At 35.7% G+C, this 24167-nt stretch overlaps 2 protein-coding genes across 6 annotated transcripts in view; both read right to left on the reverse strand.

Moving 5' to 3' along the window:
• Positions 1 to 13753, reverse strand: part of ppfibp1b (PPFIA binding protein 1b) — a 32922-nt gene extending 19169 nt beyond the window's left edge. For all 5 annotated transcript variants that reach the window (XM_048168149.1, XM_048168148.1, XM_048168145.1 and 2 more), the window contains exons 1-6: positions 13597 to 13753; positions 5187 to 5270; positions 4237 to 4442; positions 3466 to 3552; positions 1828 to 1941; positions 1497 to 1628 (exon numbers count right to left, since the gene is read on the reverse strand). In XM_048168149.1, the coding sequence (XP_048024106.1) occupies positions 1497 to 1628; positions 1828 to 1941; positions 3466 to 3552; positions 4237 to 4442; positions 5187 to 5250 (603 nt within the window). In that variant the 5' untranslated portion in view covers positions 5251 to 5270; positions 13597 to 13753. The remainder of the gene's footprint in view (positions 1 to 1496; positions 1629 to 1827; positions 1942 to 3465; positions 3553 to 4236; positions 4443 to 5186; positions 5271 to 13596) is intronic.
• Positions 13754 to 16387: 2634 nt separating this feature from the next.
• Positions 16388 to 23930, reverse strand: si:ch211-245j22.3 (uncharacterized protein LOC563798 homolog). Its single transcript, XM_048169023.1, has 5 exons — positions 22869 to 23930; positions 19475 to 19607; positions 18848 to 18997; positions 16995 to 17100; positions 16388 to 16853 (listed from the first exon to the last, which is right to left on the reverse strand). Exons 1-5 carry the CDS (start codon positions 22943 to 22945, stop codon positions 16729 to 16731), a joined length of 591 nt encoding a protein of 196 aa, XP_048024980.1. The 5' UTR covers positions 22946 to 23930; the 3' UTR covers positions 16388 to 16728.
• Between the last annotated feature and the right edge of the window lie 237 nt (positions 23931 to 24167).

The raw sequence follows: 24167 nt of genomic DNA on the forward strand, positions 1-24167 counted from the left end.
TGTAATATACTGTAATATACTAGTAAACTGTAGTGTATTGTAATATACTCTGTAGTTGTAGAAAACTTAGTACAGTATTAGGTAAAGTAATTTGTTTATATTACTATAGTTGTTATATTACCATAGCAACTATAGAATTACCACAACAAATAAATTCAAGTACTTCACAAGACGTGTCACTCGTATTGTTTTGAATGGGAGAAAGTGTAACGCGCAATATGGCGGAATAAGTCCCGCCTTCTAAATAAGAGCCAATCGCCGACTGCTAAAGTCATCGCGTCACTTCAGCGGCCGTTAGAATCACCGGTTTCTATAGAAACAGTCAGACGCGCACCTCAAAAGAGACGCGCATTTAGGTCTGCGCATGCGCATTAGCTTGATCCAGCCTGAAAAATACATTTTTTGTCGTGATTCGAGCGTTTAGAAACTAAATTTATGAGTCGGTTGTTGTTAGATTTCATTGGCGATTTCAAATATAAAATTGAATCGTAAGGTTGGCGAACAGTTTTGGAGAATTTGATGTTTCCCCATTCAAAGAGATTGCATGATGCCCAGGATGCCCGAGACGCGTTTCAAAGACGGCCGCCGAGTGAAATGACTTGTCTTAAAGGGACTTTGCTATAGTATGGTTCGAAAACAATATAGTATTTACTATAAATTACTATAGTATTTTTTCACCCGGGTTGCATGTTGTCTGATTCAAAATTTCTTGTGAACAGCCATTCCTAAAGTCCACTTTACACCTCACTTTTAACAAACAACAAAGCTTGGTTGAGTTTGCTGCTTAATTGGGCCAAGAAACGCCCACTTTGACATGAAGTGTATTATGTGAACGACATATAAAGCAGGACAGTTATAGTTTGTTGTTTTTTTTGTACTGTTTAGCGGCAGGTTTATCTGAAATAGTTGAAACCACCAATGTGGAAAACCATTCACTCCAATGGATCCCAACACCCTCTTGCTAAGGACCCTTCCTACTCCTGTACATCCACAGTGGGACCTAGTCCTTAGTAGTAATGACTACTTCTAGAGAGAAAAGTGGCCAGCCAAAACTATTTTGGAGAGGAAATGGTATCTGGTAAAGGGTGTTTTTGCATTTGCCATTTTGTCCAGACAGCAAACAAAGCAGAGAATAGTTAAAAGCCCAACATTCCAGTGCACTGGAACAGACCTCTGAACCACAACATGACGTGATTGGTAGATGTCCGAGCGCTAACAGAGTGCATTGTTGAATGTACGTCTTTCTGCTTCAGGCTTGTACAGAAACAAAAGGTTGGCTATACTGCACAATCACGATTCTAAACAAACATTCAAGTCATTTTTCCAGCAAACTGCAATATGTTAAAGTGGTCAAAACAAAAGGGCTCTGTGCACCAACGGCGGAATCACAAATTAACCAATGACTAGCATTACAATTAAAGAAAAGGCATTGACATTTTCAAAAAAAGACATCATTACACAATTATTGCTCTCATGCATGTATGCATGTTTCTTACCTCACTATCTCCAAATCTGTCATCAAAATCGAGTCTCTCTTTCTCCATTGCTGTTAACTTCAGTTTCAAGTTGGAAACCTCTGCCATCAGCTCCAGCTTCTGAGTCTCAAGGGCTGATCGGCACAAGAGTTCCTAGGAACAAGAGTTCAAAAATGAACATACTGGAGCATGAGCAGAGGAAATGTGTCTTAGAAAATTAATTTTATGGGCTTTTTGCCTGTAACTGGACAGTATAATAAAGTAAACAAAATCTATAGGCTGAAAATAATCTTCACCATGCAAAATGCATATATATAACCAACCGCCAGACAAGGAACATCTTTAAACCCACCTGTTGTAACATTTCTTCGGTGGCATTTAATTTCTCACGGTGTTCATCAAGGCACAGGTCTAGGTCCCTTATCTTTTCTCCCTGCGCCTCCACTTGATCAGTCAAAACACTCACCTGCAAAGAATTTTTAGCATTTAACTTAGGCCTTATCTATGTGCATTTCTCCATGACCCTTCAAAAATTATATTTGTTACTATTATTATATATTATTATATTTTAGAAAGAAATTAATACTTTTATTCAACAATGATGCATTAAATTGATCAAAAGTGACAGTAGACATGTATAATGTTGCAAAAGATGTCTATTTCAAATAGACATCTTTTGAACTTTCTAGTCATCAAAGAATCCTGGGAAAAAAAAAAAAAAAAAAAAAAAAAAAAAAAAATCATGGTTTCCACAAAATTATTAAGCAAAACAACTGATTTAAACATAAAAAATAATAAGAAATGCTTCTTTGGCAACAAATCAGCATATTAGAATTAGAAGCCTGGAGTAATGGCTGCTGAAATAGCAGCTTTGCTATCAGCGGTATTTTAAACAGTTATTTAAAAATAGTAATAATATTTTACAATATATTTGTATTTTTGATCAAATAAATACAGTCTTAGTGAAGCCCTTCAGAAACATTTTAAAACATCTTCGAAACTTTTAAAGGTGCCCTAGATTATGTTTTTAAAAGATGTAATATAAGTCTAAGGTGTCCCCTGAATGTGTCTGTGAAGTTTCAGATCAAAATACCCCATAGATTTTTTTTTATTAATTTTTTTAACTGCCTATTTTGGGGCATCATTATAAACGCGCCGATTTTATGCTGCGGCCCCTTTAAATCCCGTGGTCCACGCCCACAGAGCTTGCGCTTGCCTTGAACAGTGCCTTAACAAAATTTACACAGCTAATATAACCCTCAAATGGATCTTTACAAAGTGTTCATCATGCATGCAGCATGCATGCATCGGATTATGTGAGTATTGTATACTGTTATATTGTTTACTTCTGATTTTGAATGAGTTTGATAGTGCTCCGTGGCTAACGGCTAATGCTACTCTGTTGGAGAGGTTGTGTTTATGCATTATACAGACTGCAAGTGTTTAAAAATGAAAATAGCGACGGCTCTCTTGTCTCCGTGAATACAGTAATAACCGATGGTAACTTTAACCACATTTAACAGTACATTAGCAACATGCTAGCGAAACATTTAGAAAGACAGTTTACAAATATCACTAAAAATATCATGTTATCATGGATCATGTCAGTTATTATTGCTCCATCTGACATTTTTCGCTGTTGTTCTTGCTTGCTTACCTAGTCTGATGATTTGGTTGTGTACATCCAGACGTTAATACTGGCTGCCCTTGTCTAATGCCTTTTATAATGTTGGAAACGTGGGCTGGCATATGCAAATATTGGGGGCGTACACCCCGACTGTTACGTAACAGTCGGTGTTATGTTGAGATTCGCCTGTTCTTCGGAAGGTCTTTTAAACAAATGAGATTTATATAAAAAGGAGGAAACAATGGAGTTTGAGACTCACTGTATGTCATTTCCATGTACTGAACTCTTGTTATTTAACAATGCCAAGATAAATTCAATTTTTCATTCGAGGGCACCTTTAAATGTGCATGTATATAAAGTTACCTGAAGCACAAGGGATTCTTTATCACTTTCAAGACGATTAAGTCTGTCCTGGTAAACATCACCGGTGATTGAGATGTGTCCATTTGACTGTCCAAAAAAAAAAAGAAAAAAGAATTTATCATAAAAGACTTCCAAAGAATCCAAAATGAGATGTCTTAAAACAATCGAAGTTAACTTTAAGTTGCTTTTCAAAGTCTGTGATACTGAGAAAAACAGGGTCACTTGATATTCAAGGGTTTTCATGCACCATTTATTATGCCAACAAAATGTTAACATTGGGTGAACGAACAATACTCCATGTAAACTGACTAAATATGGTATTATGTGTTGACTCTCACTTGGCAGTTGTTCAGTCTGTCTCAAGACACACAAGAATAATGTTTCCCGGATTTCCCTTAACTAATATCTTAAGACAATGATAAAACTCAACTGCAGAGTCCTAATTATGAATAGAACTAACGCACATGATACTATAATAGCTCAATTAATAAGTTACAACACTTAAAAAGAATTATCTCATAATGAAAATTGTCAGCCAAGGCCTAGCAATATCAGCATGAAAGAGAAAATACTTCCAATAGGCACAAAGCATCACATAGTGTATTTGACTATCATTGAAAATAGACTACAGGCCTTTTGACTACTATATATAAAGGAAGTATAAATAACCATGTGCTTCCCTACAACGTGGCAACACATAGTATGTTAGCTCATGTTCATATCTAGAGTAGACACGGTGAATTTCAGAGTTCTGGAATGTGGCGTACGCACCAGGTGACCATGCAGCCACTCCACCAGACTGTCTGCGGTAGAGTCTGGGATCTGACAACGTAAGCTCTCTCTCTCCTCAGTGTCCATGAGCTCCAAAACACCCCTCAGGTCCTCCAGTAAGTTCAGGGCTCGCAAGCTGCCCATGAAGGGCGATGTTGGAGACTGACAATCAAAGATACCATTGGAGTAGTCCAGAGCCTTGGAGCCTGAATGCCAAAGACAAAAAATAAATAAAAGTGGTGAATAGTGATTTTGATTTTAATGTATGTCAGAGTGAACTTTTAGGGGGTTTCTACTTAAACGCCAACATAGCCATATCACAAACATTGAAACAATGGAGTTGTTCACAGTTTATTCAGACAATATTATGTGCAAGCAAATATTGGTGGAGCTATACAATATACATTAAATGCTCAGGAGAGTCAGGCAATACAGGAAAAATAATGGAATCTTTTACAATAGTTAACATTTAGCACAATATATAGCATTTCTAAAATGAGAAATGACTATAAAAGACACAATTATCATGTACTGTGGGGTAAAAGATAGCATGACCTTATAATAAATCATGATGCGGGTGAATAACCACTCAAGTCTTGAAATCAGAAACAGGTCAGAGTAAATGCTTTAATTGCTGAAACCTCAGGAAATCATGTGATTAGACGGGCGACTCCAACTTGAAATGTCAGACTTATAATAAACCAGTGATGAATATGCCAAATCATTTGGTCAGCCTACTAATATCAGTCTAATCTTACTCTGTAAATGTTTCATGAAATGAGTCTGACATTCTCTTTGTACCACTGCAGAATATTTCCAATCTGGAAAGAATGATCAAATTTACCAATGTGAAGTGAACCATTTTGTCAGATTTAAATGTGGAGGGACAGTTGCATTTGGAATAGATGTTTAAAGTTTGTATGGTTAACACAAATATTAAAAAGCTTTACCTGCTATGATACCATCCATTTGCTCCAAGGCTGCTGCCAACATGTCACTGGCATCAGACATCATCTTGTTCAACACTGTTAATCCTGCATAAAGTGAAAATAGCAAAACAAATATAACAGTCAACACTTGACAGCACAAAATGCATTTAAGTAGTCTCTAAATACATTAATAAAAACTTCTGATGGATTAGGCACTCAATAAGACAGAAAGCGATGCAAATGTGCTGCTTGTTTGATACGCGAGTAATGTTTATAAACTCTCAGAAAAGTATTACATGGACACAAAAATATTCAGGTGAATTTAAAGGTGCTCTAAATGATGTCACGCATTTTTAGGCCAAAACATTTTTTGTCACATACAGCAAACATCTCCTCACTATCCACTAGCTGCCTGTCTCCTGAACACACTGTAAAAAAACGCGGTCTCTGTAGTCGCCACAAGCTCCAAAACGGCAACAAAAACAAACTGGTGCAGCCTGGACCAGGAAACATAATAAACATGCTCCAGCCAATAACCCACAAGAATGATTTTAAATGCGCGTTCATGACTGTTTCAGGAAGCACGGAGAGGAGGGGGAGGGGGAGGGGGGTCTAGCTAGCCTCTGTTTTGTTTGACAACACTTCGAACATCAACAGGAAGTTACTCCACCCAGGATCACTTAGAGCACCTTTAACAGAATCTAGAGCCAGAAAGGATGAACAGAATAACTTACGTAAACAATAAGATACAAGAGGCTGTACTGTATCGTGAATAGGTCTTATTCTTATTATAAGGTTCCTCGAGTACCTTATTGCTTTTATAAAATGGTTACCTCACAATACAAATATTAAAGCCAGAAATATGTATAAATGGAACCTTCATGAAGTAAACTTTTTCTAAAAGCCTTCCTTCCACTGGAAAAAATAGTCCCTGACCATGAAAAGCAACAGAAGTTACCTTTTCACGCCATTAGATGGCAGCAAAGACAGTCTTTGTAAGTGTTTCAGTCAGTAGCGAAGACTTTTATATTGAAAAGACTGAATTGTTTTGAAAACGGAACAAGATGCAACTTACAAATGCTTTGACTAGCGCTGTCAGTCACGGGAAAACCGCTTAACTGTTAAAAGGACAAGACAAGATGTTTTATTATGAACATCGGACTGACCTGAAGGAAAATGCTAAATCTGAATGCAGGTAATAAACTCGCTCACTCAATCTTTTTCTCACAACATTCTTCTACATAATACAGTAAGCTTCAATGAACAATATCAATTTAGAACATACAGTTTACGTTGCTAAGGGTGTTGTGTAGTGATACACAGAACCGTTGGGTGAAGCGGCCATAGCCTTGTTTTATCGTGAATAATACACAGCTATTGACCAATCAGAATCAAGGACAGGAACTAACCGTTTTATAAATACTATTAAAGTATTTATTAATATTTCCTCTGTTTTTATTTTTATATTTTTAGTTTTGTTAGTCTTAATTTTAGTATAAGTTTTAGTTGTTTTATGTGCTTTTGTAATTTTTATTTGTTTTTTTATTTCTATTTAGCTTTATTTTTATTTTAGTAATTATACTACTTTTTAGGTTTAGCATTTTTATTAGCTTTTTTTAAACATTTATATTTAGCTTTTATTTTTAGTTCAGTTTGTTTTAGTAAATTTAGTACCTCATCTTAAATTGATTTTAATTCAGTTAGTTGCCAAAGCAACATTTCAAATTTTTAATTTTTAATTTAAGTTTTTCATCTAATATTTATATACTATTTTAATTCAACTTTCATGATTTGTAATAGTTTTAACACTGATGTGATCACAAAAACTATTTTGCAAAAAAGTAGGTTTTTTTGGATGAATAACAAAAATATCAACTAATGCCAAATGGCACAATGAGATCTTATCGAAATGACAGAAACTATATTTCTCAACCCATGATGATTTTTCTCTTCGCAATGATTTTTGTATCTAACTGTGTATTCATCTGGACTGGGTCTCCCCATGTTGGTTCCAGAGAGGAAAGCACATCCTTTGGGTGAAAGGTTGGCTGGTTTTCAGCTCTCTTCTGTTCCCTGGGTAACTCAGTCAAGCTCCAACCATTAGCCACAGATTTTAAAGAATAACTGAGCCATTTATTTCAATTATTGGCACAGTGCTTGTGCTGCTGCAGGGGACACTGGGTACTTTGTTGGGGGACTAGCGGGGACACATTGTTAGGCCCTTTTGGCTCATGGCCCGAGAATACAGCGGCAGCATTCTCTCAGTTTTAATCCTAAAAACAAGGAGGTGAAGAGACACGCTGTCATGTTCTGATATCCTGTCCGCCAGTGTTGATAAAGCTCAATGCACAAACATAACAGGCCAAAGGTTAATATATAATAATATATACAAATCCAAAAGTAGGGAAAGTGTGCTATAAAGGCCCATTCACACCAAGAATAATAATAATAAAGATAACTTTAATTATAATAACTAAATTTGCATCCACACCAATGGTCGATCTAGTTCCGTTTATTCTAAGTGTGTGCAGGTTTGTCATCTGCCACTTTAAATGCTTGAGCTCTTTAAAGCAGGATAGATTCTGACTGGCTGTCAATGTTTTTATCATTCATTAGCTGGAAAAAATGGTTTTAAAAAAATGATTCCAGTGTTATAGTTTCTCTGTGCTGTTATCGTTAGTTGTGGTCTTGGCTTTGCTATTCTTTTATATTGAGAACAGTTTTTAGAGCTACATCTTTATTGTTATTGTTTTAATTCTCATCCTTGGTGTGAAAGGGCCTTAAGTGGGAGTTCGTTTTTTTATGCATAGAAATATTCAAAAGTGGCTTGTGATGAAAGATGACCTATTTAACCATTTGGAGTCATTCAAAAGAAATATGTGGTTTAAAAAAAATAAAATCACAAAGCACCACACTGAAACGATCTCTGGTGGTAAAGGATAGTCCTAAAGGATGTATCTAATGAATTACCAGTTAATAATCTTTAAAAAAGGGCAAACATAAGCAATTATTCTGTGTTAAAAATATACAAGGATTATCAGAGCAACTTGGTTTGACAGCATTCCTTTTAAGGGGTCTTATTCCATAAAAATCCCCTTATCTTCTAATAACTAGGCATATAGCTCTGCGAATTACAGAGTGTACAAGCAAGTTCACACATTTCACAGTCACACTGGCCATATAGTTCATACATAGTATTTCATTCTGTAACTGAAATGACTCCCTTAAGTTTTCAGGAGTGAATTTTGAGAGGGAGTTCAATTATTGTGTGTTATATGAATAGAACCAAAGTTGACAACTAGTCGTTTTGCTGTGAATCACCAAAGGTGCCATGCATTTTATGTGGCCAGACACAATACTAAACAAAAAAACAAAAATGATCCTGTCACTATGGTTACAGACATAACACAAGGCCACTGGAAAGTTAGAAAAGGGGACTGACTTCAAATACTATCCATATGGATAAGTAACCCATCCGCTCCATCTGCTTGTTGTATGTACAGGCTGATTTTAGAGTCTCACTTGTTAGTAAATAAGCTTGTCAATCCCAAACACTGACTGTGTGAACATTACCATTCAGTCAAAAGAAAAGTGGATCAAACACTTTCCTTTGAAGAGTTTTCAAAGAAACTATGAAATCAAGGAGTAAACTAATGTGCAGTGTAAAAAGTTTAGTTGTTAAAATAATTGTCTGATTTAAGACTAAAGTCCAAACTATTATGGAGAGTTTCAATCCGTTACCTTAACCGTTTATGTAAATAACAAATCAAAACCTTGTGTGGAGACTCTTGTTATGTCTAGAAAAGCTGTGCAATCCAAACATCACATTGGTTACATGTTCACACAGCGAGATTTGGAGCATTTTGTCCTTTCTAAACAATTCTGTCTATCTACATTAATATTATAGTGTTATTTTAGTGTCGTTGAGATCTAGTTATTAATATTTTTAATTAGCTTTTGAATTTTTATTTCACATTTTACCTTTTAATTTTAATTTTAAAGTTTTAGTAATTTTGTTGTGTTTTTGTCATTTTCATTTTAAATATCTCTATATAGATTTTATAATTTTTTATTTCAGTTTTAGTTATTTTAGTACATCAAGTTAAACTAAATGAAAATGAGTAATGTTGTCGCAGCAACTAGCTGAAATATTTTTTTTTTATTTTCAGTTAATGTTTATTTCATTTCAGACAACATTTTATGGTCTTATGGTTTTAGTTTTAGTTTCAGTTAATTATAATAATCCTACTATAGAGCATACATCATTACAACCAAGAACTCCTTTTATTATGAGCTAACAACCACACAGCGCTAAGCACAGGTTGCTTTGCATTGCAGATTTTTGCATGACTGGAATTTCCTCTCATGGCGGGAACACGATGGCTTCCAGGCAGCCTGCGAAAAGCGATAACATGCTCTTTATGAAGCTCATATTTCCTCTCAGAATCATATGAAGTCAAACAGAAAAATCAAGACTCTGGGTTCAAATCTAACAACATCAAGACTGTTTATGCACGTGCAAAAACAGCTGTCAACCAGCAAAAAGTTATTTTTCTAAAACCACAGACAAAGGACAATCATGAAGTATGTTTTAACAATGCCTGGAACAAATCTTAGGAGAAACCATGCCAATAATGACATTAAGTGGGACGAAACTATGAATGAAGCCTGTCCTTTGGAAACATGTTCCCTGACTCTCAGAACACAAGCCTGTAGGAGCAATGGTCAAAGGAAGCAGTCAACTCTGTTTTTGGAAAATAAATATTATAATACTAAAAATATTAGTTTTTTTTTTTTTTTTTTTTTACAGTTTTCTTGAAATGGGCTCAAGATGGCATAGAATTAAAAGTTATGAATATGAGCAGGAGAGGGAAAATAAGGGGGGAAAAATCCTAATGGCCTCTGAAATCCATTAGTCGGGCACCTAAGGGCACTGTGTGTATGAACTTTATCCACTCCACACTCTGTTTGAGCCGCATTAGCTACTATCCCTCTCTGAACCGCTCTGACTGACTGACAGAAAAACCTCTGCTGGCACATGCTGGGGAAAAATAGCAGCCTTCGGGTCATTCATCTCAACAGAAATAAAAGCATTTATGGCAGGCGAGCCGTGTAAGCCAGCAAACTTGCCTCAAGTCAAGCTAAAGCAAGCATAGAAGCATGCTGGGGAGTCATGGGAAAGACATTTTTAATGGACCCATAAGCACATGCTCAACTGATAAATAAATATGGATGCAAGCTTTCTAGTAAATGCTGATAGTAATATCTACTTTCAAATAAAAATTTCCTGATACTTTACTCACCCCCATGTCATCCCTGACATCCATGTCCTTCTTTCTTCAGCCGAAAAGAAATTAAGGTTTTTGATGAAAACATTCCAGGATTATTCTCCTTATAGTGGACTTAAATTGGCCCCAAACGGTTGAAGGTCAAAATTACAGTTTCAGCGCAGCTTCAAAGGACGATCCCAGACGAGGAATAAAGGTCTTATCTAGCGAAACGATCGGCCATTTTCTAAAAAAAAAATCAAATAAAAATATATATGCTTTATAAACACAAATGTTCACCTCGCAAGGGCTTCCGCCAGACCGCCATTACGTATTCTTCAAAAAGCTTATGCTTGATGTCCTACACCTTCCCTATTCAACTTACGGAAAAAACATAACTGGTGCCGCGCTCATTCCTTGACCGATGACCGAAAATAACCAATCGTTCCGCTAGATAAGACCCTTATTCCTCGTCTGGGACCGAGTAGAGCCCTTTGAAGCTGCAATGAAACTGTAATTTTGACCTTCAACCGTTTTCTTTTCGACTGAAGAAAGAAGGACATGGACATCTTGGATGACATGGGGGTGAGTAAATTATCAGGAAAATTTTATTTGAAAGTGGACTAATCCTTTAAGCATTATAAACATTATATGTACAATGTACAGCATGAAAAATAGATATTCATTTAGAAATTTGGTAAAGATTACATTTAACAGTTATTTAATTATTATAATTATTTATTGAGATTAACTTGAGTGTTATATGATTGCAAAGGTAATCTAAATTTTAAAAAAAAATCTCCAACACTGGCAGAAATGGATATGCTAATGATAAAAATTAAATCATGCATCTCTAGTTAGTTACCTTGATACTATATGTACATTCCTTTTTTTTCCTCTTTCAATTAACAGTGTTTTTGTCAAATTGATTGTGCGGGTAGGTTTTAATACAACATCTTTCGACACTGTATAAATTCTTATGCCAGGTTTCACATGGATGAAAAAAGCAGTCACACGTGATTGCTGCATTAGAGCCAAACTGAGAGTTATAAAAGATGTTTGGGTCCCGTGCAAGTACTAGAGCAACACAGATGTGCACAAGCCTTCAGTCCAGCCTTTGCATGTGGGAGGAGGACGGCCCCTGGTTACAACAGGCTCCTTTTCTTAGATATGTCAGAAATAGAAAGAGAATGGAATATCACTTTTTTTAAAATCCACTTTTACATATTTGTGGCTATCTTGGGGCGTCACTAAGTAGAGTTTTATACATAAGCTGCCAATGAAAGTCCACCGCTGACTGTTCTCACACTCAGCACATCTAAAGGGACACCCATCTGACACTGATATGAAAACCAAGCCAAGGCGTCGTCGTAGAATATGATGCATCATACTTCACATAACCACATGGAACAGAGAAGGGATGCCTGTCTGTAGTCAAGGCGTTCCGTATGCTATCTATAGGTAACAGTAAAAATAAAAAATTCCACTCTGCTTAGGTAAATGCACAGATGTGTCTGCAAAACGCAAATATCAAAGTGGATGAAGGAAAAAGCTTCACACGCACTGATTTAGCCATTCAAGATGGTAACAGAATTTTGTTGCATAACACAAAAAAAGATGGTCTGCAGGCTTACTTTGGGCTACAAGCACTAGATTCAAACAAAACATCACCAGCAAATTATGCTCTTTTAAGTCTTTCAATGGAGACATTTACTGTAAACATCACACCATTTACACAGTTTGACAGATGTTTGATTGACATGGATTTAGACACAGCAAATGACATTATCAGAGCAATTACAAGGACAACGACTAAAGTTAGTCATCACACTATTTACTGCAGTGAATATTAATCCACACTCTTAAAAATAAAGGTTCAAACATGGGGTTTTCAAAGAGATGCCATAGAAGAACCTTTCAGTCAACATAAAAAAAGTTCTCCTAGTTTGAAAAATGTCTAATAATCTAAAGAATCTTCTGTGGAATGGAAATGTTCCATGAATGTTAAAGGTTCTTCATGGAACCAAAAGCACCAACATTTATTTTTAAGAGTGCAGGTCAATTTAATTTCTGAATAGACAAAAAAAAAACTCCTTTTTTGGAAGGATAAAGCTAAAGTTTACAACAAAACATCTGTGACAACATGGGCCAGTTGCAGGACATTTTGTCACAAATATATGGGTTAGTTATCACAATTGAACTGGTCATTAAACAGCCTATTAAAGGCATTCCATTAAACGAACAACTACAAAAAAGACCAAAGAAATCACGAAACAGCAAAAATGTGAAAAAAAAAAATCAAATCTTTGGCCAACAAATAACTAAATGTTGAGAATGCATTTAAACCTTTTAATTGAAATCTATCGTCTTATACGGCTCACCTTTAAAACAGCAGATATTATAAAATATTATATTATCGGATTCTTATTTTTGGTGGATTCACAAAAGGAATGTAAAAACGAGATGTTTTAATAAAAAACATACAAAATCACACAACACACATTTGTTATAGATTTGACTCCAAATCCCCTTTGACAACTTCCAGTCTAACAACTTTCCCCCTTCACAAAAGTTCATTTTAATAGAGGAACATGTTTCTGTAGATTGCATAGCTAAAAATGACAGTTATGTTTTGTAAGCTTTTTTCAGTCCAAATCACAGGTGTGGATGTAGTAAGGGAAGCTCATCTAACAGCAGCTCTTGTTCTTCTGTGGCTACGTGGAATGTGTGAATCACTTCTTCACAAACACAGCTGAGCTTCCACTACCTACAGTTCTGCTCTTCAAATCATACCTTATGTTTTGTAATTTTTAAAAAAATAGCTTAAAACATACCTTGTGTTTTGTGTTAAGTATTGTACAATACCTCTAAACATCACTTTAGCGATCCAGTTTTCTGAATTTAACCTCATGCACATGTACATAAATGCTGTTTGTAATCAATCCCTCAGGCTATGAAAATGTTACTACTTGTTTAGAGATGGTAATATAATATAATAGCATAACTACGCACAAAACTAACTTTTTAAAATTTCTGTCATGTACTTTTAACAACATTTTGACAAGCAAGTTTGCTACTCAGGCAAGTTTAGAAAAGACAAGTAAATTCACAAAGAACAAATACAAATAAGTTATTCTGACAAAAAGTATGTTGCGATTGCTTACCAAATCTGGACTGCCGTCTAAAGTATGAAAATGTAAATCCGTGGACTCTTTTCCTTGTTTTTTTTTTATTGTCTTTACGAGATTTGCTCTTTCCGTAGTTGGTGTTCCCACCTCGCCAGCGCCATGTCGACAATGAAAGTGGGAATGTGGGACGTCATAGGCAGGGAACATCCTACTACGGCGAAGGCTTGCTGCTTAATATTCATAAGCCATGTCTTCACCATTGGGTGGTTACGGAGCAACCGTCATTAATATTCAATATACAGTTTTTCGCCATAGGAAGGCTATCAAATTGCGTCACCGTTATCTAATTAATATTCACAATGAGCCTTCGTAATAGTAGCATTAGCAACGTATAACTTTTGTATACGTTTGCGTAAATTTGACTTGTGAGGACTATATTGTGAAAATGTCAACACAAATATAGTGGGGAAAAAAAAAACTTTTGAGCACTTTTGAAGTGTTCGTCATAAATCAGTTGCTGATATGAGAGTGTGCTCGAGGGTTAGGGGATTTACATATATTATTACCTTCACCTCTGGAAAAAAAAATAATAATAATATAGTGTAATTAACGTGTCTGTGTGTCATGATAAAGTAGAGAATGGAGAATGAAATTCTGCTCAGATCTCTTCATTGGCCTGGACATTTTTAGTCTTTTAGTACTGTCACCAAAGCTATAACTTTGGGTCAAAATCTGACCAGGGCACGGAGATACCAACTGCAATCTGGTGAGACCAAAACATTTCAGACTCTGTGTATCAAAAAAAAAACTTGTGAGAAATGCAGAAGAGTACTGCAGAACATTATTGTTCATTGTAGAATACCAACCATAAGGAAATGAAGCTGTGAAAGAAAGTCAATACTTCTGTTTCTCTAGGCTACATAACATAATATGTAGTTTAATATGAAAAAAAAAAAAAAAAAAAACTAATTGTACGAAAAAAAAAACCCTCTAATGCAAATCTAAAATGGCACAAGAATCTGGCTTCCTTATTCCTTATAAGCTTTACTTAGGCCTACACAACTTAAGGAGGTGAGACTAATATTTAACCAAGTTACAGTTAAAGGATTAGTTAACTTTTAAATGTAAATTACCCCAAGCTTTACTCACCCTCAAGCCATCTTATATGACTTTCTTCTTTCTGATGAACACAATCGGAGTCCTGACGCATCCAAGCTTTATAATGGCAGTGAGCGGGATCAACAAGTATGAGCTGAAGAGAGTGCATCTATCTACATCCATCCATCATAAAAGTATTCCACATGGCTTGGGGGGTTAATAAAAGTGAAGTGATGTGTTTGTGTAAGAAAAATATCCATATTTAACAAATTTTGAAGTAAAATATCTAGCTTCCGCCAGACCGCTTTCTGTATTCTACTTACGAAGAAAGTGTAAAACTCTCGCAGTTCAAAAAGCTTAAAGGGTTAGTTCACCCAAAAATGAAAACTATGTCATTAATGACTCACCCTCATGTCGTTCCAAACCCGTAAGTCCTCCATTCATCTTCGGAACACAGTTTAAGATATTTTAGATTTAGTCCGAGAGCTTTCTGTCCCTCCATTGAAAATGTATGCACGGTATACTGTCCATGTCCAGAAAGGTAATAAAAACATCATCAAAGTAGTCCATGTGACATCAGTGGGTTAGTTAGAAGTTTTTGAAGCATCTAAAATACATTTTGGTCCAAAAATAACAAAAACTACGACTTTATTCAGCATTGTCTTCTCTTCCGGGTCTGTTGTCAATCCGGGTTCACGACTCCGCAGTGACGCTGCTGACGTGTTATCCAGTGCGCCCGAGCTTCGTTCACTGTCTGAGGGAGACGCACGCTGTATTTAAGCTATTCTACATTGTTTGTATTTTGGTATTGCTATATTTTTTAAAATGGTGCTTAAGTGTGCATGTTGTGGATGTCCTAATCACCAAAAACAATGAAGTAAAAGTGCATTACCAACGCCGACAGATGAAAGGATTCAATGGAATCAATTCAATGGAAAGGATTCCGGAAGAAAATACAATGCTGAATAAAGTCGTAGTTTTTGTTATTTTTGGACCAAAATGTATTTTCGATGCTTCAAAAACTTCTAACTAACCCACTGATGTCACATGGACTACTTTGATGATGTTTTTATTACCTTTCTGGACATGGACAGTATACCGTACAAACACTTTCAATGGAGGGACAGAAAGCTCTCGGACTAAATCTAAAATATCTTAAACTGTTCCGAAGATGAACGGAGGTCTTACGGGTTTGGAACGACATGAGGGTGAGTCATTAATGACATAATTTTCATTTTTGGGTGAACTAACCCTTTAAGCTACGTCCTATGCCTTCCCTATTCAACTTACGTAAAAAGCTTAACTGATTCGATGCCATTTCAGTTTTTTTCCCCCCATAAGTTCAATACGGAAGGCGGTCTGGGAGAAGCTAGATATTTTACTTCAAAACTTGTTAAATATGGATTTTTTTTATTACACAAATGCATCGCTTCGCTTCAAAAGGCCTTTATTAACCCCCCGGAGCCGTGTGAAGTACGTTTATGATGGATGTAGAATTTCTTCAGCTCATACTCGTTGATCCTGTTCACTGCCATTATAAAGCTTGGATGCGTCAGGATATTTATTAATATAACTCTGATTGTGTTCATCAGAAAGAAGAAAGTCATATACACCTAGGATGGCTTGAGGGTGAGCAAAGCTTGGGGTAATTTACATTTTAAAGTGAACTAATCCTTTAAAAGTAACTGTGATGGGCAGTGAAATATTTATTCTAAAAACAGCCTAAAAACCTAATATTTTTCTATTTAGATGTCCTTTGTAAATTCACATTGAAAAGAAAAGATATGTAATGATTTGATCAAAAAAGATAAATAATGATTTGGTGTTTGTTCAGCCATTATTTCAGTATTGGAAATCAATGACATAAATATACATGTAACATACATCGAAAAAATATTAGAAGTCGAAGTAATTTGAGTGTCATCGATTGTGTTCATTTATAGATCTACATTAATTAAAACTAAATATACTGAATAATGCATAATATGAACTTCTCATCTTTAAGGCATTCATAACAGCCCCATCACAGTCAATGCTGCACCAACAGCCATGGATAATAGAGCCACAGCTTTACAGTACTGCATGGCCTTTGAGAGGCCTCTCCATCTTCACTGTGTTTGGATCACACTCCAACATCTCTCTGATCCATTCGTCATTCAGTGCGCCTTCAATGAATTCCTCTTGGCTAATTATGGCTATAGAGACGGAAAGACAAAGAATGACATAAGGAGACTGAAATTTCTGTAAACTGTCACTTGCTGGTTCAGATAGACAGTGCTTTGAATTTTATAAGTGGTCGAAATGACTTGGGGTATAGCAATGTGATAGCAATGTACCATTGTTATCTTTGTCCAGTCGTACAAATATCCTATTGGTGCACTCTTCAGCAGTCAGAGGATTAGGTTTGGTCAGTGATGCTGCAACGCTCATCTTGTACACAGCCTGAGAATGGAATTTAATTCTGATTATACATTGCCCTCTAGTGGAGCAATGCAGAATCGAGTGAACAAACACCATTTTAAAGGATTAGTCCACTTTTAAATGAAATTTTCCTGATAATTTACTCACCCCCATGTCATCCAAGATGTTCATGTTTTTCTTTCTTCAGTCGAAAAAAGATGAAAACATTCCAGGATTATTCTCCTTATAGTGGACTTCAATGGCCTCCAGACCAGAGTCCTGCAACGGGTCGGGTACCCGCGGATACCCGCATAAAAGTGGATAAAACGGGTGGATTGTGACATGCCTAAAATTCACGGGCGGGGATGCGGGCGGGTAATTAACTCCTTGCGGGCGGGTAGTAGCGCGGATGAAAAATATGCGCAATATTTGTATGTCTAAATTACCATTATACGCAACAACGATATGACATTTGACCCATCACGTCACCACCACTGCGACTTTTGTTGATGCTTCTCGTAGCCTAGTTGAACAGATGTCTATGGCCTAGTTGGAGCAAGCGTTGCATCTCCATGTTTTCTGTGCTGATGCGGTCGTGATGAGTTCATGTAGGATAACATGTAAGGGTTGCGCTGCCAATAAAGCACCTAAAAGCTGTCACAAAGAACCGACAAAAAAGTAATGATTATGATTATGTAAAATATAGCAAGGAGACATGTTAATTGTTTATTAATAAACAAGTGTTTTCTGTGTCAGTGGCTGCAAAGATGAAGTTGACGATGCTGACTCGCGATCTTCGTAGTGAACGCGCCTGAGAGAAATGCACATTTCATTCGGATTACATAAGCAGAGCAGTCTGTTTTCTTTCGTTTTGAATTGCTCTGTTTAAAAGTAGACATTCCAATATAGATATTTTCCTCAGGTCTGTGAGGCAAGTAGGCTAAGTTACCTTATACGCTGAGTTTTAGTTCATTTATGATACAAGCTCCAGTTCTCCCCGGCGCCTCCGTGTCGTGATCATCTATTGTCTGCTATATTTACTTATTTACTAAATACAACAAGCAATTGGTTGATGAAATATTGATTTAAAATTAAGATACAATTAATACAAAACGAAATTAACTTTAAAGAATTTTAAGAATTTTTTAAAAGTTAAGAACTTTAAATTTTAAAAAATAAAGCAATGGAATGATTTTAGCATGTGTGATTTATCGCGGGCACGGGTCGGGTAACGGGCCAAATATTAACGGGTCTGGGCGGGTGCGGATTTAATTTTGATATTATCACGGGTGACGGGTCGGATCTGGTGCTGAACTTTGCGGGTACGGGCGGGAGCGGGTCTCCAAAAATGGACCCGTGCAGGACTCTGCTCCAGACGGTTGAAGGTCAAAATTACAGTTTCAATGCAGCTTCAAAGGGCTTTAAACGATACAAGACGAGGAATAAGGGTCTTATCTAACAAAACGATCGGTCATTTTCGGAAAAAAAAATATAACTGTATATGCTTTATAAACACAAATTATCGTCTTGCATGTGCCTCCGCTTTCCGTATTCTTCAAAAAGCTTACGCTGTATGTCCTACGCCTTCCTTATTCAACTTACGGAACGAACGCAGCGTACCTTAATTTCTTTTTGACTGATGAAAGAAAGACATGAACATCTTGGATGACATGGGGGTGAGTAAATTATCAGGAAAATTTTATTTAAAAGTGGACTAATCCTTTAATTATAGATTTGATGGTCAAATTAGAATAGCAAGTAATAGAGTTCAACTAATATAATCGCTTACCTGCATGATTTCAAGCATCTCTGACCGTGTAATGGCTCCATCTTTGTCTTTGTCATAGAGTTTGAAGGACCAGCGCAGTTTCTCCACCGTCGTGCCCTCAATCAACATGCTGATAGCTGTCACATATTCTCTGAAGTCCACAACTCCATCCTATTAAATGGCAATCATAATCACTCTTTTTATACAAATAGTGAAAAACTGTGAAAAAAAAACATTTCTGTCATGATTTGGAACTAATCTTAAGAATCAAACTCTCTAAAAATTATATTTAAACATAATTGCACAATTGTACGGTTCATAACATAACATAACATAACATAAGCTAACATAACAAAGTAACATAACATGACATAAAGTAACATAAAGTTGTAGTTTTTGTGCTCAAATACTTTTTGTGTCCACCTTTCTGACAAACATGAAATCTTATTCATTTTTTAAAATCTGTTTTGTTATAAAGGAACAAGAGTCAGTACAGTGTCCTGCTTGTCTCTTTGTTCTGCCTCTTCCTTTTGCAAGCCATCATACATGTTTTGTAAAGGCAGTGTGAAAATGATTCCATTTAACCCAGGCTTAAAATGTCACATGTGTCAGGCCTCAAAGCTTATCTGGTTTTGAGCTGTGTAATACCCCATTGTTATCTAGCGTGCGGAATATCTGCTCTGCATACTCCGCTGACTCTTTTCCCACGGTTCCATTGCAGAAGTGACGTCGGAACTCATGGAGAGTGATCAGTCCACTGGGACACTCGTTCAGGAATTTCCTGTCAGAAATAAGCACAAAGTGTGGACACATTTTATAAAATATTTATTTTATAAAATGTTTTTTTTTTAAAATAATAAATAAATTATATTTTATTATTTATTTATAAAGCTGAAAGTATGACAGTGTAGTTTAAAATTAGAATGATTTTAATCAGTTATTTTCTCATCTTAAACCATTGATTAATATTCATTGACATTGGGACACATTTTAAAACATTTATAAGGCTGAAAGTATGACAGTGTGGTTTAAAACTATACTGATAAACAAAATTGTGAAGAAAAAAAATAAAAAAAGCTAATTAACCCTAACCCTAAACAAGTGTCAGAATTTTCCATTCACCCACATCTGGTAAATAAAAAAATAAAAAAAAAATAAAAAAGGGCTATTAATTAATATTAATATTAGGGCTGTCATTGTATCGTGATTAATTGCATACAAAATAAAAGTTTGAGTATATGTGTGAGTAGTGTGTGTAATTATTATGTATATACAATATATAATACATATATTTGAGAAATATTTACAAGTATATGTATTTATTTATGTTTTTATATAATTTATATTATATATAGATACAAATATTTTGTACATAAATAACATATTTCTCTTAAATATATTTACATTAATTTGTGTGTATTTATATATACATAATAATTACACACAGTACTCACACATATATTAGGCAAACTCAAACTTTTATTTTGTATGCGATTAATCACGATTAATCATTTGACAGCCCTAAATTAATATGTATTAGGGCTGTCAAGCAATTAAAACTTCACATAAACACATAAACATAAACTTTTAGGCTTCAACGGCCATGAGTAGGCTAAATAATGACAGAATTTTCATTTTTGGGTGAGCTTTAGGCTACTTTTAATGTTTTTTTTTTAGCCTATTAATATGGACATATTATTATGAAATATTTTTTTAATGAAATCATAGGCTTGTTTGGCTATCATCAGACCAAGCTCAATTTAAAATTGATTAAAAAATCTAATTGCCAGCAGATCAGGCTGGATTTACCCAGTCTAATGATAGACCTACTCTATAAGAAACTAAAACTGCCAGTAGGTGGCGGTAAATGTCTTAATGAGTTACTCATTAAGTCATTAATTTATTCGATTTGTTCAAATGGCTGAATCATCCAGGAATGAAGTAAACAGATAGGCTATTGAATGATTGGTTCACCCCGATTGATTCGCTCAAAACGCGGATTCATTCAGAAAAGTTGCACCGCTGTATGTTACTTAGAAGCGTACAACAATTCTGCTCTGGCTCTACAGGTGATATTTTCGTTGGCAAAATTTAGCAAAACCAGACAATATTGTGTCTAAAATATAACAATATTATTATTATTATTATTTTTTAAATTAACTGGTGTATAAAATCAATATCACATCTACACTTGTGCTATTTGGGAAAAAACGCACTCGTATTATTATTATTAGCCTACTCACCCTAGCTCATATCGTTCTACACCCGTAAGACCTTCGTTCCTCTTTGGAACACAAATTAAGATATTTTTTATTAAATCCGATGGCTCAGCGAGGCTCGCATAGACAGCAATGACATTTCCTCTCTCAAGATCGATAAAGGTACTAAAAACATATTTAAATAATTTCATGTGAGTTCAGTGGTTCTACCTTAATATTATAAAGCAATGAGAATATTTTGCGTGCGCCAAAAAAACAAAATAACGACTTTTTAACAATATCTAGTGATGGCCGATTTCATAACACTGCTTCTTGAAACTTCGGAGCTTTACGAATCAAATCAGTAGATCGGAGCGCCAAAGTCACGTGATTTCAGCAGTTTGGCGGTTTGATGCGCGATCCGAATCACTGATTCGACTCAAAAGATTCATAACGCTCTGAAGCAATGTTTTGAAATCGGTCATTACTATATATTGATAAAAAGTCGTTTTTTGGGTTTTTTTTGGCGCACAAAAACCCGTCGCTTTATAATATTAAGATAGAACCACTGAACTCACATGAACTGATTTAAATATGTTTTTAGTATGGACCTTTCTGGATCTTGAGAGAAGAGGTAGTCTACCATTGCTGTCTACGTTATTCAGGCCTCGCTGAGCCATCGGATTTAATCAAAAATATCTTAATTTGTGTTCCGAAAATGAACGAAGGTCTTACGAACGACACGAGGGTGAGTATTTTTGGGTGAACTAACCCTTTAAATATATCATGATATAAATATGAGACAAAAACTCACAGGAGCAGTTTTGCCCTGATAGCTTAAATTTAAATTTTAGGGCATTCTAACTGCATTTCACGCATTTAACCTGCTTCATGTTCAGTACCACTCAATCAACTTTATGAAACGTAAGATGAACTAAAGGTTAGGGGCGGGGAAGATGCGTTAATAATTTTAACGCGTTATGTTTGCCCGTAACTAATTAATTAAATTAACGCGTTAAATAAACAGCCCTAATATGTATAATACCAAAGTCCCTAGTCTTTGATAATACTCTTTCCCCGCACAGAACTTTCCGTGTTTTCACTGTTATATGGTAGGGGGCGCTATTACGCATCTTCTGAAAGAGTAGAGAATCTCCGGAATCTCCCAGAATCTTAAAAGTTTTGTGAAAATTATTAAAAATGCTGGCGGTGACTAGAAAGTACACACACACACACACACACACACACACACACACACACACACACACACACTCACACACACACACACACACACACACACACACACACACACACACACACACACACACACACACACACACAACGCTGACGGGGAAAGAGTTAATTAATAGCTACCAGTGTTAACACTTAATAACTTTAAGATGTTGTGTTCTGTCTACATGATTTCTTGAACACACTATGAATGATAAAGCAATTGTCTTATCATGCACACCATGAAATGAAATGTTCCAGGAAAAGACTGGATACACTAAAAGTTCCAAATTAAAAAAAGTACTCCCAATAAAACAAGCAGATGACCTACTTATGCTTAGATATTGTTTATTTGGTTTTACAGTCATGGTTGGCATTTTATGGTCTGTAATAAAAATCTTCAGTATGGCATGATCCATTCTTGACACATTTTACGGCTGTATAATTACTCTCCAATAATAAAAACCCAGAATGGGATCGGGGATGTCTTGTATAAAAGCATCTCAGATGACATGTAACCATGCTTATGTATCCTATTTTTACTGCCTACTTCCCTAAAGACCAGCTGCTGTCACAGTCATAGTAGTCGCCTAGTTAATATTTTTTGCACTTACCTGAACCATTCATAAAGCTCGGTGACGTAGGTACCACCTTTTCTACAGGGTAAGGTTGCAGTCTGTCCCATCTTCATCAGTGCAACAAAATCAACAATAGCAGAGGGGCATATATAGCATAGCCCAGCTTACTTCTCTTTCACTTAATCATTCTTACCTAGACCTTTCTGCATCTGTGAAATTAAGCTAAAGTAATCTCCCCGCAGGAGGGCAACAGGCAGTTGAGTGACACAAATTAATTACCTCAAAGACACAACATGAGTGACACTTGAAATCCACTAGCTTCTCCTGCAGCAGTTGAGGATCCTGCAAAATATTACATGAATTGATTTTTGCAGCTCCATATTTTCCTTTGAAGTATCAAACGTGTGTCAGTTGCTTGTGAGCCGACTTGTTCTGGTGACCTAGTTAACAAATAGTAGAAACCATTTTGCGCTTGCAGCTGAGAAAGCTTGAGAATATTCTCAGAAACGTGAATGGGGACATGCACAGAAACCATCAAAGATGCTTCCGGAAGATTGTGCTCGATCTAGATTCATCATTTGCGTCAGCATTGTTCTCACAATACATTCAACAGGTTAAACAAGAAGTGTGAAGGTGAAAGTTGAACGTGTTATTGATTTCCTATCTGGAAATTGGAATTTGAATTGGGATGACATGGAAAAGGAATTTACGGAAATGTAATTCAAAGAAATTGGGTTAATTTCATTAGACTAATTATGGCTATTTATTCCCTAGTTGACACAATAATAAACTAATATTTACACATTTACATATTAACTTTAAATGAACTATTATTAACGTTTTAAATATTAAATAATTTAAATTAAGTTTAAGATTCAAAATATTGAATCTAGCAGTAGAAAAATTAATATTTGCATCAAAATGTATATAATACATTGAACAAGTATGGATGTTTTTCCCTCCCAGCACCATTCAAATGCTGAAAATGCAGCTGAAATGACCATCCAGAAAATGCTTAAAGTCGTCATGAAATCAAAACTGACCCCATTTTCTTTGTAAGCGCATATTACTAGTCTTGTGGTGAACAATTAAACCGTGCAAGTATATACACAGAAAAAAATTGTTTGTTGTAATCTTTAATCAAAATCTGAAAAGTTACTTCCGGTCTGGAATGGAGTTCCTTCTCTGATGACATCAGTTTGACAGCTTGGGTTGAAAATGCTTAAACCACTCACCTCCAACCGTTAGTCTGCTATGAGTGAGAGATGGAGAGGAGAAGCACTAAAGTAAAACCCTGCCCTCTATTCAATATTCCATTTCACTTGGAAATACGTT

This window comes from Megalobrama amblycephala, linkage group LG19, assembly GCF_018812025.1.
Source record: "Megalobrama amblycephala isolate DHTTF-2021 linkage group LG19, ASM1881202v1, whole genome shotgun sequence".
Classification (NCBI taxonomy): Eukaryota; Metazoa; Chordata; class Actinopteri; order Cypriniformes; family Xenocyprididae; genus Megalobrama; species Megalobrama amblycephala.

Bases quoted from the DNA above. Each gene is read 5' to 3' on its own strand.
- si:ch211-245j22.3 (XM_048169023.1), bottom strand. From the start codon at position 22,945: ATGAAGATGGGACAGACTGCAACCTTACCCTGTAGAAAAGGTGGTACC. The intron at 18,998-19,474 runs GTATTACACAGC...GCCATTTAATAG, and splicing joins GCACGCTAGATAACAATGGG to GATGGAGTTGTGGACTTCAG. The intron at 16,854-16,994 runs GTACATTGCTAT...CCGTCTCTATAG, and splicing joins ACTGGACAAAGATAACAATG to CCATAATTAGCCAAGAGGAA.